Raw genomic sequence first — 17,126 nt, 5'->3', positions numbered from 1 at the left:
TAGGCCTGCCCGATGAGTGGTCGTTAACATGATCTTCCTTCAGTGTAATTCTAAAAGCAAACATCCAGGCTGGGGAGATGGCACAGCGCACTGCAGGGCGCTCCTTGTACCAGTAGGAGGACCTGAGTTCCAATTTTTAGATCTCACCTTGAAAGAAACAGGCGTGACTGTGCACACACACACACACACACACACACACACACACACACACACGCAGAGAGAGAGAGAGAAAGAGAGACAGGCAGACAGACAGAGACAGACAGACAGACAGACAGACAAGTGGAGGGAATAACATGAAAAATGGAGTAATAATCTCAAACAGACGGTATTTTAGATCAGTCCAGGTAGTATTCCCTGCCTTTCCCTGCTTTTTCCATGGGGCAAAACACGCACACCAATTGCGATAAGCATTTAATTATCCCATCGCCTCCCGTTTAGTCTTTAGAAGCAGAACTGAAAAAACTTCAAAATGCTATTCAAGAGAACACACAGAACTTCGATGAGCATTTGAAGAGACTCTTTGAAAGGAGAGTGAAGGCAGAGATGGTCATCAACCAGGTAAATGACGGTTTCGTTTCTGTATCCTGTCCTTTTAAGTAGCCTGCGGGACATCAGTCCTCCTCAGGAAGCTGGGCAGCCCAGTCGCCTGGTGCCGCAACTTTGTATGCCCCGTGGGTCCGTCCCGGTTCCCCCCAGCCTGGTGCTGCTATGCCCACTCCCTCCCTCCTACTGATCTCTCCAGCATCCTGATAAGTAGCTGCTTTAGGGAAAGGGAAGAGCTTCTGAGAGGCTGAGAGAGGTGGCTATGTAGTAGCTGTGGAAAGGTTTTTCTCCTGGAATGGCAGAATGCTCCAAATTTGACTGTGGTGGTGGCTTCATAGCTGTGCGCATGTGTCAGAGCGTCAGAATATACACTGTACGTGGCAGAATGTGTGGCCTATGGGAAACGCTGCAATAGAGCTGCTATGGTTTCTTTCTTAAAGACATGCTTAGAATATCTTCCCGTACAGATAATGGGACGGGGGTATCAGATTACCAGGCAATGTCCACTCGGCAGCAACTGCCCCTTCTTCTCTAAAGGACGACATTTAAGAATCAAAAATAAAGGGTTGGGGCAGAATGCTTGTTTGGCATGGGCACAGCTCCAGCACCAAGAATTATGTTAACAATATTAATAATTATCATCAATAATAATAAGTATATTAACACTATTAATAAGTATCAATAATAAGAATATTAACAGTATTAATAAGTGTCAATAATAAGTATATTAACAATATTAATAAGTATCATTGCAGTTTGTTGAAACTCATCAAGTTCTTCCAAATTCACGGGTTGACGACATTTTAAGAAGAAAATGCCAGACGCTCACTGTCCTGGGTTCCTTTTCTGTTGCTGCAATAAAATAATCTGACAAAAACAACTCGGGGACAAAGAGCTGACTGTAGCTCCGAGCTGTAGGTTTTAGACCATCGTACAGGAAGTCCGGGCATCAGCGCTGGTCTCACGATGTGCGGTCAGAAGGGCAACGGATGTGTGTGTCCTGCCCATGTCTCCTCCTGCTTTTATATGGTCTGTGGTCCCTGCCCAGTAAGTGATCCTGACCACGATCAAGATGGGTCTTTCCCGATACATTAATCCAGATAATTCTGGACACCGTGCCCTGAGGCCCCTCTTCCTGTGATCCTGGAGTCTTTGAATTTAACAGTCAACAGCAACCACCTGTCACCTTCAGATACCTACAACAGGGGCATTGTATAAACTATCTAATATCGATTCTGACTCTCCTGTGCAAACTATACCCCTGAGAGCACAATTATAAGCAGGTGTATTTCCTTATGAGGTATTTTGATTAGTAAACTTTTAAAACAGTGAGAACAGAGAACGACCATTTCACAACCCTCAGCAGATTTACTGGGCTTGTGCTTTGAGCATCCGGAACTATAAAAATCCCCCCAAAGACAATACAATATCATTATGCCCTGACCAGAGGACACGGAGGCACCACAGTTTTGCCAAAAGGGTCCAGCCAAGGTCTGACTTGGCCTCTGGATTCAGACAAAATATTGTTAATGACAACCAGTGCCACCATGCCAGGGGTTCACACTAAGAGAGAATGGCAGAAACACGGGAGTTGGTTACTGTTGAAGTCAAAGCTGTGGTCACTACTGGGGCTGAGCCTCTGATGACACTGGCAAAAATGATTTTTTTTAACTGAGTGGTAATGACAAGGACATTGGGCTGCATAGTGCCTCATTATATAACCCACATGTGTTAACTATTCCTCTGTGTGTGTGTTCTGCTCACAGTGAAAGGAGAAATGAAGCAAAATAACCAGATACAGTTGTAGGAGTCCCCATTTGACTTTTCTTTAAGGCATTTGTTTAAGGCATCCTTGTCTCGTAAGCTCATTTGATGAGTGCCAAGCCTATGCCAATCCACCGGAAGTTCCCTCCCTGTGCCAATCCACCGGAAGTTCCCTCCCTATGCCAATCCACCGGAAGTTCCCTCCCTATGCCAATCCACCGGAAGTTCCCTCTCAGCTAGGGATGCCGAACTCCAACGCCCCTCCTCCTCGTGTCTCCACAGGAGGAGCTGAAAATAAACAACATTGTGTTTTCTTTGCTGCTGGATGAAGAACTCAGCTCCAGGGAACAGTTCCTAAACAACTACCTTCAGAAGAAGCAGGATGAGAAAGTAAGTCCGGGGCTCTCCTGCATCTGCGCCCCATGTTTAGACACAGATCCCACTGCAGGAGGCTTAACTGATGTGTTCTCAACTCCACCCTAATCAAATAATCTGGTGAGACAGGAAGGATGCTTTAAAGAAAAGGCAAGTAGGGACCATTACAATAATATATGGCTAGTTCACCTCACATTTTTTTTCCTTCGTCCGTTTTAGCCATACTCAAAGCCAGCCTGGTCTACAGAGTGAGTTCCAGGATAGCCAAGGCTACACAGAGAAATACTCCCTCCCCCCTCCCCTCTTAAAATACAGAGTTTAACCATAGACTGGCGGTAGACCTTGATCAAGACATGTAGTCTTTGAATCTGATCACTGGACATTCTCATAGACGGAAACTCATCCTCTGTGGACCCTGCGGTGTTCCCAAGTGCCACTGAACATAAAGATGATAAACTTAGAGTGAAAATGTCCATATTCGTAATCACAGTATAAATGTGAATAGATAAGTTTTATTAAAGTGATAGAGGACAATGCTAAATTATCAATACCTCTCAACGGGTGTCAACTTATGTCCACAGTGTTAATTAAGCACATCACCAATACATTTACAGCATCATAAACGACATATCTACTTCCCTTAAGAGTCTGTTTCTATAGCCAGCTGTGGTAGCACACATCTTCAATCCCAGCACTCAGAAGGCAGTTAGGCAGATCTGAGTTAGGCCAGCCTGAGCTACACGGTGAATTCCAGGACAGCCAGGACTTCAGAGAAAGAGACCCTGTCTCAAAAAAAGAAAAGAAAAAAAGAAAAAGTCTGTTTATAACATATGCCAAGAACTTCTACCAGGCACGGTAGGACATGCCTATAACCCAACACTATGGGAGGAGCACAAGTTAAAGGCCAGCCTGAGCTACATAGCAAGACTGTGTCTGAAATGTAACAGTCCTGCAGAATATTAGACATCTTTAACAGAGGAGCGGAAGGCCATTTCAGAGACGCTGGAGGTATGCTGTGAGGTTTCTTCTCATTCTTGGAATCACCCGCAGCTTCGTTTGACCTGAAAACCCTCCATTCCCAATGAACTATCTGCCTTTACTGTAGACCAAGACTTCAGAAGCCATCCAGAAAGCAAGAGAAGACCTGGACGTGTTCAAGGAGAACCATGACATCTTAGTGGCAGAAGACAAAGTGAGTGACGGGCACATCCACTTGGCAACGCAGAGTCCCCGCACTTGGGATTGGTGGGGGAGGCTGGACATAACAGGACATGAGTTAGTTTCCTCGTGGTTAGAAGGAATCTTTGTAAACTTCCCTAGGTTAAGCTTTATCTTGAAGGGAAAATAATATGTTAGAGAGGTCATTTAAGTTCTCAAACTTGGGCTTGTGGAGCCCATGAGTCCCCCCATGAAATCAACTTAGTAGTAAGCATGTTGTAGCAGAAGCAATAGCTAGAAAAACACAAAGGCAGTGGGATAAAATGAGGTGGGAAAGGACAGGATAAAGGGATGGAGCAAAACCTGCATGTTTCCTGAGTAAACATTATTTGGGGACACTTCTAGATGACTTTAAAAAAAAACTATCATATAAAAATAGCACTCCTCACATACTGGCATGTTCCCTACAAACAAATCTTTGAGGTAGTCTTTGCATCTACGATATCTTTGCTCTCCAACAACTGTAAAAACCAGGTCTTAAAGTCGCAGCAGTACCATGTGCATTTTAGAAATTGAATTAACCAATTGAGAAACTTCTGTTGTGTTTCCGCAATCCTGGAGATGATGTGTTCATCCTTAGGTTCTGGATCGCAGCTTCAAAAAGGAATTTTCTGACATTTCTGGTCACCAGGTGGACGTCCTCTACAAACTTTTTAAACGTCGGCCAAGGTCCGTTTCTCTTATGCTATCGAATTGGGGGTGGGGGATATTACGGAGACAGGGTCATTTTAAAAGAACTGTAAGGGCCAAAGAGATGATTCAGCAGGGCTGAGCCTGATGACCTGAGTGATATCCTCACTCAGGATAGGAAGAGAGACCCAACTCCCACAAGTTGCCCTCTGACCTTCACCGTGCACCACAGCACAGACATGTATACACACACACAAAAATAAAACCATTAGCAAGCAAATGTCAACTAGCAAGATAGTTATAATTTTTTTTTTACCTTTTCCCGATCAGATAAAAATGATCAGTCAGGCATCCCGAGGTGAAGGTGTCCATCAGGATGATAATTCAGTGTATGTGCTCTCACTTCACACATGAAATGTCTTAAATCAGACTGGCGTACGTCTTTTCCAAAGATGTATTCCAACGAACGTAAGTCTGTCTCTGTGGTGTGAATTGGAGTTCCACGAGACAGGCTCGGAAGACTCAGCACATCCGAGGAGATACTGGTTTTTACGGCTAAGTGGCATTCTTTATTGCAGAGCCTCCCAAAGCTTGCTAGCGGCTTTTGCATTTCCAGGAAGAGCAAACAGCAACATTTCCTCCATGGATTTGACCACAAATTGCTTTTTCTCAGAAAAGTCTCATGTGACTATCCTCAAGACCAAAGTTTTTATCTGCAATATTTTTATAGTAAAGTTTACAATTAAAAATGCAAAAGAAAGATAGCTCAAAATAATGATTATCGAGAGTTCTGAAATATGTTTCTAAGCTGGGAGAAGTACTGAAATAGTTTGCTGATTTCTAACGTAATAAATTTAAATTTCAAACAAATGCAAGACAGAATCGTGCTGTTTGTCACAAAGGAGTGAAGTGATTTGTGTGAGGGATACAAAGCTTGTACCTTTGACAGACAGGTTATGACAAATGCTGGGAAGTGAAATGCTGGGAAGGTAGCCTAGGACTTGTCTCATGTCTGAGTTTCTCTCTCCACAGACCTTATCCCTACTGTGTGTGTGTGTGTGTGTGTGTGTGTATGTATGTATGTATGTGAATATGTATGTGTGTGTATCAATGTGTATATGTGTATGTGTGTGTTTATGTGTGTTAGTGTGTATGTGTGTATGAGTGTGTAAGTGTGTGTGTGTATGTGTGTGTGAATGTGTATGTATGGGTGTGTGTGTGTGTGTGTATAAGCATGTATGAATGTGTATGTATGGGTGTGTGAGTGTGTGTGTGTGTGTGTGTAAGCGTGTGTGTGTGTAAATGTGTGTGTGTGTAAGCCAGACATCAGCCTGGGTTGTGATTCCTCAGTTCCTTTCCACTTCTTTGATTATTGTTGTTTTTATTTTTTATTTTTTTTTCCACCTGGAAAGGTTCATTGGGATGGCGGAGACAAGGGGGAGACAAGAGAGGGAGGAGAGAGAGAAAGAAAAGAGAAAAAAGAGAGAAAGAAAAAAGAGTGTTTTTAGATTTTGAGACAGAGTCTCTCCCTGGCCTGGATCTTGTCAGTTTTCCTAGGCTGACGAGCCAGAGGCCTCAGGCTCTTTGCACATCCAGTGGGTCACAAGCGTTTCCCACAACGTTTTTCACATGAGTGCCTGAAGCTCAATATGTGGTCCAGACTGGCTCGAAGTTTTGGTTGTTTTCTTGCTTCAGATTCTTGAGTGTGGAGGCTGCAGTGTGATGAGCTCCCAGGTCTGGCTAAGGGTATGCTAGATAATAAACCAAGGGCAAGCACTTACGATCAAATCCAGTTTACTCTGAAATCTAATTCCACTGTCTGGCAAACCCAGAGCTGGCCTTGGGCCAGTAGATTCTCCCAGAACCCGACTCCCCTGTCTAGAGACATGAGTGGAACCATCACTGGCTGTACATTGTCAAGTGTCTCCACAGGGAGTACCTAGCACCCTCTTCCCTTACCAGATGCAGCCCAAGAAAACTAAGCTAATTTATTAATGCAGACAAAAAGGGCCCTTCTCCAATTCCCCATATGCACAGGCATGTCCTACTGAGGAAAAGATACCGGAAGTGCTTACGCCAGACTGACCCAGGGCCACTCACACTACTATTGGCTGTCTGTTTGCCTGCTCGCAATACACAGAAAAAAACTGGTTTCCATAGCATAGCAAAAGCTGCCAGTGCCAACAGACGTCTGTAATTCCAGGGCATGTCTAGCGACCTAGGGTGTGAACAGACAAAGCAGGCACTGGTCCCTGGAGTAACCCACTCACCATCCTGGAAGTGACAAAGGAAATTAGCATACAGTGTCAGGCTAATGCTAATGGTCTGCTACTTAACTAGTGGTTTTTGTTTGTTTGGTTGGCTGGCTGGCTGGCTGGCTGGCTGGTTGGTTGGTTGGTTTTTTGGTTTTGGGTACCTGTGAGAGTATTAAAGGTTGATGATCTTTTCTTGCTAATGCCAGGGTTCCCAAACAGAAAATACAGACAGAGGTGAACACTCTTGTTCCTTATGGAGATCGGCCAGGATCTAGCAAGTTAAATAAGGAAGCCTTTGCCCAGCTAATGAAGTCCATGGACGAGTTGGACAACATCAATAACATGCCAGAAGGCTTGGACCCCTCGGTCTGGGAACATTTCTGCGCGACTAGACGAGCAAAAGTGGAAAATGAGTTCAAAGTACACAACTTCATCTTAAACCGTATCTTAAGTATACGAGTGGGAAATAACGCAGCTGTCAGTATATCCCGGAAGACTAAGGTTCTCTTGCTGGGTCATAGTTAGCAATATCAATAGTAACATAATGAAAGTCACACGATATTATTTGTGATGACGTAGATCCTCAAGGTCCAAAATGATGGCCACTAGGGCTAAGCGGTCACTGTGCACTGGAAATAGATGTGTCCAATACCGCGATGTCCTCGGAATGGGACACACAAACAGATTTAGAAGACCTGCCATGAAACAGGTGATAAATGTCTCGTTGATAATTTTTACATTGCTTATGAGCAGAATGATATCTTGGAGAGATCGTGTCCAATAAGCCGTATTAGTAAAATTAAACTTATCTGTTTCATTCACTCCTGATAAAGTGACCACAGGAAAATCTAAATCGCACAGACAGCTCTCATTGCTTTCCTCCTGGGCAGCGCTGTCAGGAACGATCTGGTTTTGCATAGGGTTGTACATAGTTAGCTGGGCAGAAGCAGCTTCATCCTTTGCTGGAAGAGGTGATGGGGATGAAGCAAAGGTAAAAGTCTGAGAGCATGTTTAGCTGTTGAGAGACCCGCTGCCTCCCGACCACCTCTGTCTCCTCTCTCCTAATTCCCTAAAGTCAGTTGGCAAATGTTTATTAAGTGTTCATGAGTCTAGAATTTCATCTAAAGCGATAGGAACAGATTTCAAAGTGGAATATATACATGTATACACACATGCGCGCGCGTGCACATACACACGCATGGGCACACATACACGCATGCTCGTGCACGCAACTGCATACTTGATTTTCAGCCAGAGACCAACCTGATACACTTTAAATTTCTCATTGGATATGCCGGCCATGTTTTGCATAACTCAACAGGGTTGTAAAAAGATTTAAACTTCTATTAGTCTCTGAGAAAGGTAGGCTTGTTAAGGTTTTGCACAAAAAAAAGTCAAAAGGCAGATGTCTCCAGTCAAGTGTCCGTGTGTCCTGACATGTTACGGTTGTGTTTCTCAGGTGAAGCAGAAGGCGGCCTGCCTGTTGGAAATGACCACATTCCTCCGGAAGAGAATGGAAGATGACGACGTCGTACATCATGAGATTGAGAGGGTATTCCACGAGCTCGTCCGGTAACTCTAGCTTCTCGGGATTTTCATTCATGGTCACGGTGTGACCTGGGCTCACTTAAAGCAGGGCAGTCTTTGCAGAGCCAGCCTCCTGCCTGGCTGGTCCACTGCTGGCTCTGTCTGTTGCAGTCCTGGCCCTGTGTGAAATGTTCTATTTTTTTATAACGTGTGCCTCGTTACACAAGACTTGTTTCAAAAGAGAATTTGCCATGTGTTGTCTGAATCAAAAGCAAGCTTGGGGACAGGGGGTTGTACTCTTGTGGAGACATGCTCCCACCATATAAAAATGCAACAAACCCGTCTCTGCCAATGGAGAATTCTGAGCTCAAGGCTTGAGTAGGAGACCAAGCAGATTTCCAAATAATTTCTCCATTAACACCCACCAGGTTTACGTTTTTCTTCATGGAGCCTGGGTGCTTTTTATAAAGCCTTTACTTCAAAAGGCTGTATGTACAACCACATGCATAAATACTTCTGTGAGCCTCCCTAATTCATCATCGTATGTCAGTTTCAGACGTAGGCCATAGGAAGAATACGAATTATGCAATAGATTTGAAAAGTAGCATATATATAATATTGTTACACTATCAAAAACCAATAAGGTCAAGTTTCCATTTAAAGTATTTCTAGTGCATTTTAAAATTCTCATTACAATACAAACTATACAGTTTTTTTCTTAATCTTAGTAAGAGTTAGTGACTGTAATTTTGTCCATACTGTTGTTCCAACAGTCCAAGTAGAATTCCTGCTCAAGTGAAGAGGCATTTAGAGGGTTCTTCTAGAACGCTTCATCTTTGGGGCAACTCTTCGTATCACTCAGGGCTCATTCCTTCGGTCAGAATTTTATTTCTCGGGCTGGGGATTTAGCTCAGTGGTAGAGCGCTTACCTAGGAAGCGCAAGGCCCTGGGTTCGGTCCCCAGCTCCGAAAAAAAAAAAAAAAAAAAGAATTTTATTTCTCAGATAATAGGTGAAGTTAGGAACAAAAAATGTGTAACAAAAACTCCTCTGAAGTCCTTTTCCATTTAGATTACAGGACGAGAAAGTGAAATTCCAGGTGAATTTGACAGTGCAGATTCTTCTCAAACAAGGACAAGTGGAACTGGAGAATTTCCAGTTGACTCTGGAATATTCTGACGCGATTCTCATCAATAAGAATATAATCGAAGAGTTGAATTCTGTGATTCGGGTAATTATAGTTTTTTCAACATACTGCCTTTTGTATAAAATGCTTTATCATTCCTCTGGTTTCCAGGGTAAGCGACCTGGTTATTTTATGTCAGTTTAGCACGAGCTGGAGTCACTACAGAGAGAGAGCCTCGACTGAGAAAATATCTTCATAAAGATCGGGCTTCAGGTCAGCCTGTAGGGCATGTTCTTAGTTGGTGACTGAAGGAGGAGGCCCCTACCCATTGTGCGTGGGGTCCTCCCTTCTTGGGGTCTATAAGAAAGCAGGCTGACTAAGCCATGAGGAGTAAGCCAGTGAGCAGCTCCCGATGGGCCCCATCATGGCCTCTGCACCGGCTTCTGCTGCAGGTTCCTGCCCTGTTTGAGTTCCTTTCCTGAGTCCCTCTGATGAGGAACACTAATGTGGAAGTGTAGGCCAAGGAAACCCCTTTCTCTCCAAGTTGTTTTCGGACCCGGCGTTTCGTCTCAACAATGGTTACTGACTAAGACAGTATTTAATTTAGTCGTATCAGTGTTTTTTTCTCGGTAGTTGCCATCAGAATCACCGGTAGAACTTGTAAATGTGTCCAGACCTCACACCTACATGTATTTTTTTTTTTTTAAATCTCTCTACATGATTCTAAGAACGAAAAGTTCAGGACAGTGAGGTTAAATGTCCTCTCCAATTAATATACCTTCGTTTATACAACCCTTAGTATATAACCTCTTTGATTTATATAGCTCTGGTATATCTCTAATTACAGTTCTAGTTTTGGATATGAGCATCCCTGCCCCTACCACACCTCACCAATGCTTTAATCTACCCAAGGTTTCCCAATCTTACTGTTTTTTGTTTTTTGTTTTTCAAATAACCAACTTTTGATTTCATGGGTTTTATTCTTCATGTTTTCCTATATATATCTCCATCCATCCTTCTATCCATTTTACTCTTTCTGCTGGCTTTGACTTGAGCTAATCCTCCCCGCTTCCCAAACATAAAGTTAAATTATTGGTGCAGACTTCTCTTTCCTTAACTGTACAGCAAGAACATGTACATTAATGCCTACTTGGCTTTAGGAATTGGAAGCTCTGCCCCTCCAGAGCTTGGCTCTGTGCTGCATTCCCGTCTTTCCATCGTACGTGCTCATCAACACTGACGTATGGATACGGTTGTGTGACTCTCTTTCAAAAGCAGTAGTGAGGAGCCAGGCTGGATTTGACATTTACATATGTATTCAGGGATTCCCCGCAGTATCTTTACCCCTTCCTTTTTCCTTGCGTTCCTTCACCTATCTCTTTCTCGGTTTGAAGACTTCCTTTAGCATCTTTACACAGCCGCTCCAGAACACTGGATCTCCTCCATCCACTCGGTGCCCCTCAAATGTCTTAGTGTGTCCTTCGTTTAAAAACATTCCACTCTACCTTTAGGTTTTTGAGGAAAGGTCTTGCTCCACTGCCTAGGCTGGCCTCAAACTCAGGGTTCTTCCAGTTTAGCCTTCATCTCTGGAACATGGCTTTTGTAACTGCAAGATTCTTAAATTCTTGGTTGGTGGGATTTGTGTGGGGCGGGGGCAGTGTCTTTTCTTTTTTGTTTTGTTCTATATTTTCTCCTTGACCTTTCCTCTAGGAGTATACAGCTCGCTTCGCTTTGCTTTTTCTGTTTTGGTTTCTTCTACCCTTTCCCTACCAAAGCCGTTCTTCTGAGCCAAGGTTTGCTGTTCTCTCGGTGGCTCTAAAAAAGAAAACCAGCTTAAAAACTGTAAGCTCTTCCTGAGCGCTGCTTCTAATCGTGCTCCAAAACCAGACAATCCAAGTAGACTCCCCAACTTTCTACCTTCTTCAAGTGTTCTTGGTAAACATGCAGTGGAGGTTTGCAGCAAACGTCATGCTTAGCCAGGTTTGGTGAGACCTGTAAACTCCAGAACTCAGGCCAGGGCAGAAAGATACAAGTTGAGTGCCAGTCTGGATTACATACCAAGGTCTTGTCTCAGAAAATGTTAAAACTGTTACAACTGTAGCTGAGTAGCTGGACAGAGGATAGGAGTGATAAGGGTTGGTGGGAAGACTGGGAGACCGGAGCTTTGGCTGACCTCTGTTAACTTAAGATGTATTTAAAACATTTCAGTGGGATGTCCAACTTGACAGAGTTCAGAGTTGAGTCCTCTCTATAGACCACATGTAAATAACTGCATGTAAATTATTGCACAGATATCTACCGATGGGTAATTTTAAACCCAGGAAGTTAGGTAGACCAAAAATAGGGAGTATGTTTACACTTCCAGTCCAGCTCTGAAAGAAACAGGGAAGGAGGCGGAGGAGCTTCTAGTGAAGTAGGAGAGAAAACGAGGGCACGGTCTCCTAGAAACCCCAAGAGAAGAGATTCCAAGGAGTAGATTCGTGCAGTGCCAACTATGACAGGAGTGGTCGAAGGAGAGGGCTAAAGAAGGGGCAGCACTCATGAGTGTGAAGTAAGAGGACACGGGGACGTACAGACTCCACAACACTGTCTGAGAGGAAGGTGGGAAAGGAGACGTAGCTCTAAAACAGAGGACCTCCATCTTAGCACACTGACATCCAGGACGGATTATTTTCTACGGAGGCTGCCCCGTGTAGGCTGCTAGCAGCATCCCCGATCTCCACTCACGATGTGCCAATAGCAACCTCTCTGGCTGTGTCAACCCCCACATAAACCAAAGCACAGGACCCTTGACTGGGTCCACATGCTCTCCTCAGTACAGAGATGTTCAAACTTAAAGAGGACTTTAGCTGCTGACGGCCAGCTGAAATGCGTGAGTGAGGAGGTAGCGTGACTGAGATATGATTTTAAAAGATGAGTAAAAGTAAGAAATGCAGGGAGTTGAGAGACCACGCTCTGAGCAAAAGATGAAAATACTAACGGAGTAGAGCGTTGTGGGGCGCAGCTCAGTTGTACAAGCTTCAAAAAGCTAGATTTTAAAAAGAGGAGAAAAAGAAAAATGTAAAATGGTAACGAGTAAATAAATCTGACAGTAAATTGACTGACTGCTTGACTGACTGTACAGCCCAGGCTGGCTCAGAGACTATTTTGTGGTCAAAGCTGGCCTCGCACTTAGAGCAATCCTCTTGTCGTAGCCTCCAAAGAACTAGAGTCACAGGTAGGGGCCACCACACAGGGCTATAAATTCATTTTAGAGACACAGTAATTTCATCTTACTGATCTTAGGACCATTTTTATTTAAATAAAATACCATCTGTATTAATGCTCCTTAATTTTATTGAGATCATGTAATATTAAATATTTAAGTTAACTGAATAAGTATTTAATATTTTATTTGATAATTAAAGCGGGTGTGTTTAATGTTTAATTAATTTAAATGTTATTTAACTATTTTTTTAATTTCATAGAGGTTATTAAATAACCTATATAAATACATTGAAGATACAAATCTATAACCTAATATGGAAATACTGAATAACCATGATTCCAAGAACAAGGCAGTAGGGTGTTTACGGTGTGCCTAGCCATGCTAATCATGCCTTACGCAAAGACATGAAGGCTTCCAAACCCTAAAAGGTTATCAGACTGAGGCTTAGAGAGCAGCTTGCGGTGTTCTGCAGTTTCATACACAGAATCAGAGCGTGACCATTCATTTACCTTTTTAGACTCAAGGACAAAAGAAAGTTGCTAGCATGATGGAAAGTAAAGAGGTCCACAAAGGGATCTATCAGATTGAGTGGGAGCACAAGAAAATGGAGATGGAGATGGAGGACCTAAACCAGAAGGCCTGGGACATCCAGATGCTGTTCTTCTCACGAGATCGGCAAAAGGCAAGTCTCCCCTGGCCCTGCGTGCACGCGTGCGTGCACAATACTTAATAGGAAGCCTCCCTAAAGGCATACGCCAAGCCAGATCTGTGAACACAACTAAGTTCTTTTTCTTAGGGGTTTAATTTGCTAATTTTTTTTTTAACTTATTTCCCATCTCTCTAGATACTCACTCAGGCTTAAAAATTTGAGTCAGCTTTGGTGTCTCTTCTGTACCTGCCTTTCCCAGTTTAGCTATTTTTGTCTCCCCTGTTTCTCCCAATGTTTGGCCAGTCCTCCATTCTCACGGGTTAAGAGTAAGATACACTGTCTTACAATTAGCCTTTAACTAGTCTCTTGGCCTGGGGTCTCTCATATTCTCATTCATTCTCATTCTCTCTGTCTCTGTCTCTCTTCCTTCGCCTCCCCTCCTCTCCCCTCCTTTCCCTCACCCCCCCTCCCCCGGAGCTGAGGACGGTACCCAGGGCCTTGCACTTGCTAGGCAAGCGCTCTACCTTAAATCCCCAACCCCTCCTTTCCCTTTCAAAATCCACTTAGCTTACTATTTTGTATCCTGCTGTCACACTGAATTCCTACTTGATTCTAGTAACATCTCAAATATGTTAAACAATACTCTTTAGCTGCCAAATAGACTACCAGGTGCCTAGGTGGACAGTGTCTTTCAACTTGCCTTTAGAGCAAGCAAGAGGACCAAATGCTATACCTTATTCTCAAATGAAATGTAGGAGGGAAGTAAAGGAGGGAGAGGTGGGGGGAGGGGGAGAGTAAATATCAGCCCTGTCTTTCTCAGGGGTGTTTACACATATTCAGCTAGCCTGGCTGACCAGCGCTCCAGGGCAACCCTAGTGCTGGGGTTAGAGTCTTTGCATGGGTGCTGGGAATCTGAACTCAGGACTTCATCCTTACGTGGCTAGCATTGTTTAACTGAGCCGTCTCCCAAGGGCTTTTGTTCACAGGGGCCCTTGGACCTGGAACACCCCCACCCCCCATTTCTTCCCTTCCTATGTTCCTTGTCCCCTGCCCTCCTCCTTCCTGTCTACATGGCTTGTCAACATTCAGCTCATGCCAGTTTCTCCATGAAGTCTTCCTTGATCTCCCAAGTCTGGAGAAACCCTAACCCCTCACACACTGCCTCTGCTAACACGTGACGTACCTTCTGGTAGCTAGTGGTTTCTGCTAGTCCTCTTTTTCTTGGAATTAGGTCACATGTCTGGGTCACACAGACACTATGTTTGGTGAGCTGAACAAATGAAAAGAATTAAGTATTTGTACTGATCAGTGTGTACATAGATGAGTGTGCTGACAGCTAAATACAAGTAAATATCATAGCACGAAAGACAAACTAATCTTAACATGTGCTATAAAAACTGTAATTTTCAAAACTGTTTATAGTTACCTAAAAGAAACAGAAGAATTTATCCTTACATGTATTGTGATCTTTTTCTTTTCCTTTTTTTTTTTAAAGTACCTAAATGAACCCAACTACGAGGGCGTGATTGCTATTCAGATTGGAATAATGGAGCAAACCATCAATGTTATAGATAAGGTCAGCCTCAAGCCTATCAATTATTATAAAGCCAACAGCTGTAATGTTGCAGTCTTGAACGCAGACAGAAACTAACAGAAGCTTGGTAATTTACTGCTACTCACGAAAATCAGAGGTTCCCGAACGGTGTCTTTGTAGCCATAGCTATTGATAAGTCAGCAGCATTTCCCTCCATATTGGGAATAATCCCTGGGGATTTATGTGGATTCACTTTCACAGTAGTTAAAACTGAGCCACGCAAGTCCTAATTGTTTCCCTGGCATTTTGGATTTTTTTTTACCTTAGTATAACTTAGTAACAGAACTGGCTTTACTATATAGCATGTAAGGTTGAAGGGAAGTAACTGCCAAGGTTTTAAAATGCTTGTTGTTAAGACAATATACAATCTGAAGTGTGGTATTAACATTCTATCTTTTAACAAAAACCCTGAGTGTCTACTATAGACAGACCATCCAACAGACACAAGGGATATATATACAGAATTATCTTAGCGATGATAAAAGTATTTTAAAAGTACAAATCTTTTTATAAACTTTTTTCAACATTGTTTTGGGGTTTCGTGGGAACGAAAATTTCAGAATCACAAGAAGAATGTAGAAAACTGCAAAAAACTACTCAAGAAGTTGGGAAAATGCAGCAATCAGAAAGATGTAGCAAATTACAACCTAAGCTGTAATCTACGGGAGGAACTGGTGGCCGTCTCGGAGAGACAAGACATCTGTAACGAAATAGGTGAGCTCTTTTTCCCAATCCATTAAAGGGACACTAACCAGTTTCCCCAATAGTTGAACAACTGTGTTGCTTCCATACGGAAGGAGTTGGTAATAACTAAGTCCGTTCTCCATTTCTGGGTTAGGGTCTAAGCTGACCTGTGAGAAGATCGCCAGAGAACGCTATGACAACCTGATGAAACAGCAGAAGCTGACGAACATCTCCAAGCAGCAAGCTGAGCAGATTTCAATTCTGCAGGCGGAAGTCGAAAGACTGAGGATGAAAACATTCCCTGCTCTTGTCCCAATGTAGAATACCAGCAGGAGCAGAAGGTAGACCAATGCTGACCTAACGTCCCTTGGATAGAAACTTCTTTCTCCCTTATCACAAAATTTAAGTAGGCCATCTCTCAGCCGCACGTTTTTAATAATGCAGTTTAGGTGGTTACTCAGTATAGTTACCTGTCCTCCATGAATAAATGAGCAAAATATCACAGTGTCATTTGTAATTATTAAAGAACAGTGGTCTTCAGCCAAGAAACACCAGATTGTAAACTTTATTTTGCAAACAGTCTTCCTTCCTTCCCTATGGTGGCACAACTCAATTTTTTTACCCTAAAAGGGTTCAGCAAACAAGTCCTCATTCCCTTGAAATAGTTCATTCGAATATGCTAATCCTGTAAGACAACTGGCAAAGGATAACCCAGCCACCCTCCCTCCCATAGCTGTGGTCTGCCAATTCCAAGTGACATCAGGATCACTTTATCATCTCTACAGGATGTCAACATCCCAATTTCCTGCAATTTATAATCTAAATTTAAGCTTAATGTACACTGCCATATCTAACATATATTTGAATGGGCAAAAAGAATAATCAAAACAAATCTTTCCTTTAGGAGCATACTCCTGTAATCTCCTCATCATTAGAATTGGCTGCCAGTCTGGGTTACATGAGACTGCCTCAAAAAATAAAAACTTCCACTTTGTTTTGCCTTATTCTGGTGTATTAGTTTTCAATCTTATTTTACGTTACTGTGACCCCTAGAAGCCTGTTTTAGTTTTTCTAATGAGACAGAAAGAGGATGGATCTGGATAGGAGGAGAAACTAGGAGTAGAGGGAAGGGAAACTGTAATCAGAATACATGTAAGGGAAACAAGCTATTTCCAATAAAAGGAAAAAATGAATACTACCAACTATCGCTGATGTGAAAAGTAGAAAAAATGTCACTTAGAAGAAACTCAAGGCATCGTAACTGATTTCCCATGACTGCTCAGCACTTCGCATGTGAACAGCAGGGCCAGCATCTCTTTGCTGACCCTTCCTTCCTCACGACTGGAATGAGTCTAAGGCAGTCAGTTTAGCAGAGAAGCCATACTTCCTGTATGATTTGAGAGGCTTTTTTGAGCAGCACAGAGGGTGTGTAAGAGGTGCAGGCACTCTATACTTAGCATGGGATTGCCAGGTCTCTGTCAAATGTAGTCAACCACGGATATACTCAATTTGGTTTTTCTTTCTTGGTATTATGTCACTTCACTTAAATGAGTTG

General features: G+C 43.0%; 1 protein-coding gene across 1 annotated transcript in view; it reads left to right on the top strand.

Moving 5' to 3' along the window:
* The window catches only part of Cfap43 (cilia and flagella associated protein 43), an 88,599-nt gene extending 72,526 nt beyond the window's left edge, over positions 1-16,073 (top strand). Inside the window, exons 28-38 of the mRNA XM_032892170.1 lie at positions 439-558; positions 2,590-2,697; positions 3,788-3,874; positions 4,481-4,569; positions 6,992-7,205; positions 8,245-8,357; positions 9,382-9,541; positions 13,162-13,326; positions 14,789-14,869; positions 15,448-15,601; positions 15,726-16,073. Coding sequence (XP_032748061.1) covers positions 439-558; positions 2,590-2,697; positions 3,788-3,874; positions 4,481-4,569; positions 6,992-7,205; positions 8,245-8,357; positions 9,382-9,541; positions 13,162-13,326; positions 14,789-14,869; positions 15,448-15,601; positions 15,726-15,892 — 1,458 coding nt within the window. The 3' untranslated portion in view covers positions 15,893-16,073. The remainder of the gene's footprint in view (positions 1-438; positions 559-2,589; positions 2,698-3,787; positions 3,875-4,480; positions 4,570-6,991; positions 7,206-8,244; positions 8,358-9,381; positions 9,542-13,161; positions 13,327-14,788; positions 14,870-15,447; positions 15,602-15,725) is intronic.
* The last annotated feature ends 1,053 nt before the right edge of the window (positions 16,074-17,126 follow it).

The sequence above is a fragment of the Rattus rattus genome, chromosome 2 (assembly GCF_011064425.1).
Source record: "Rattus rattus isolate New Zealand chromosome 2, Rrattus_CSIRO_v1, whole genome shotgun sequence".
NCBI classification, from domain to species: Eukaryota; Metazoa; Chordata; class Mammalia; order Rodentia; family Muridae; genus Rattus; species Rattus rattus.
The sequence above is the reverse complement of the archived record's forward strand: the minus strand, read 5'-3'. Positions and strand labels throughout refer to the sequence as shown.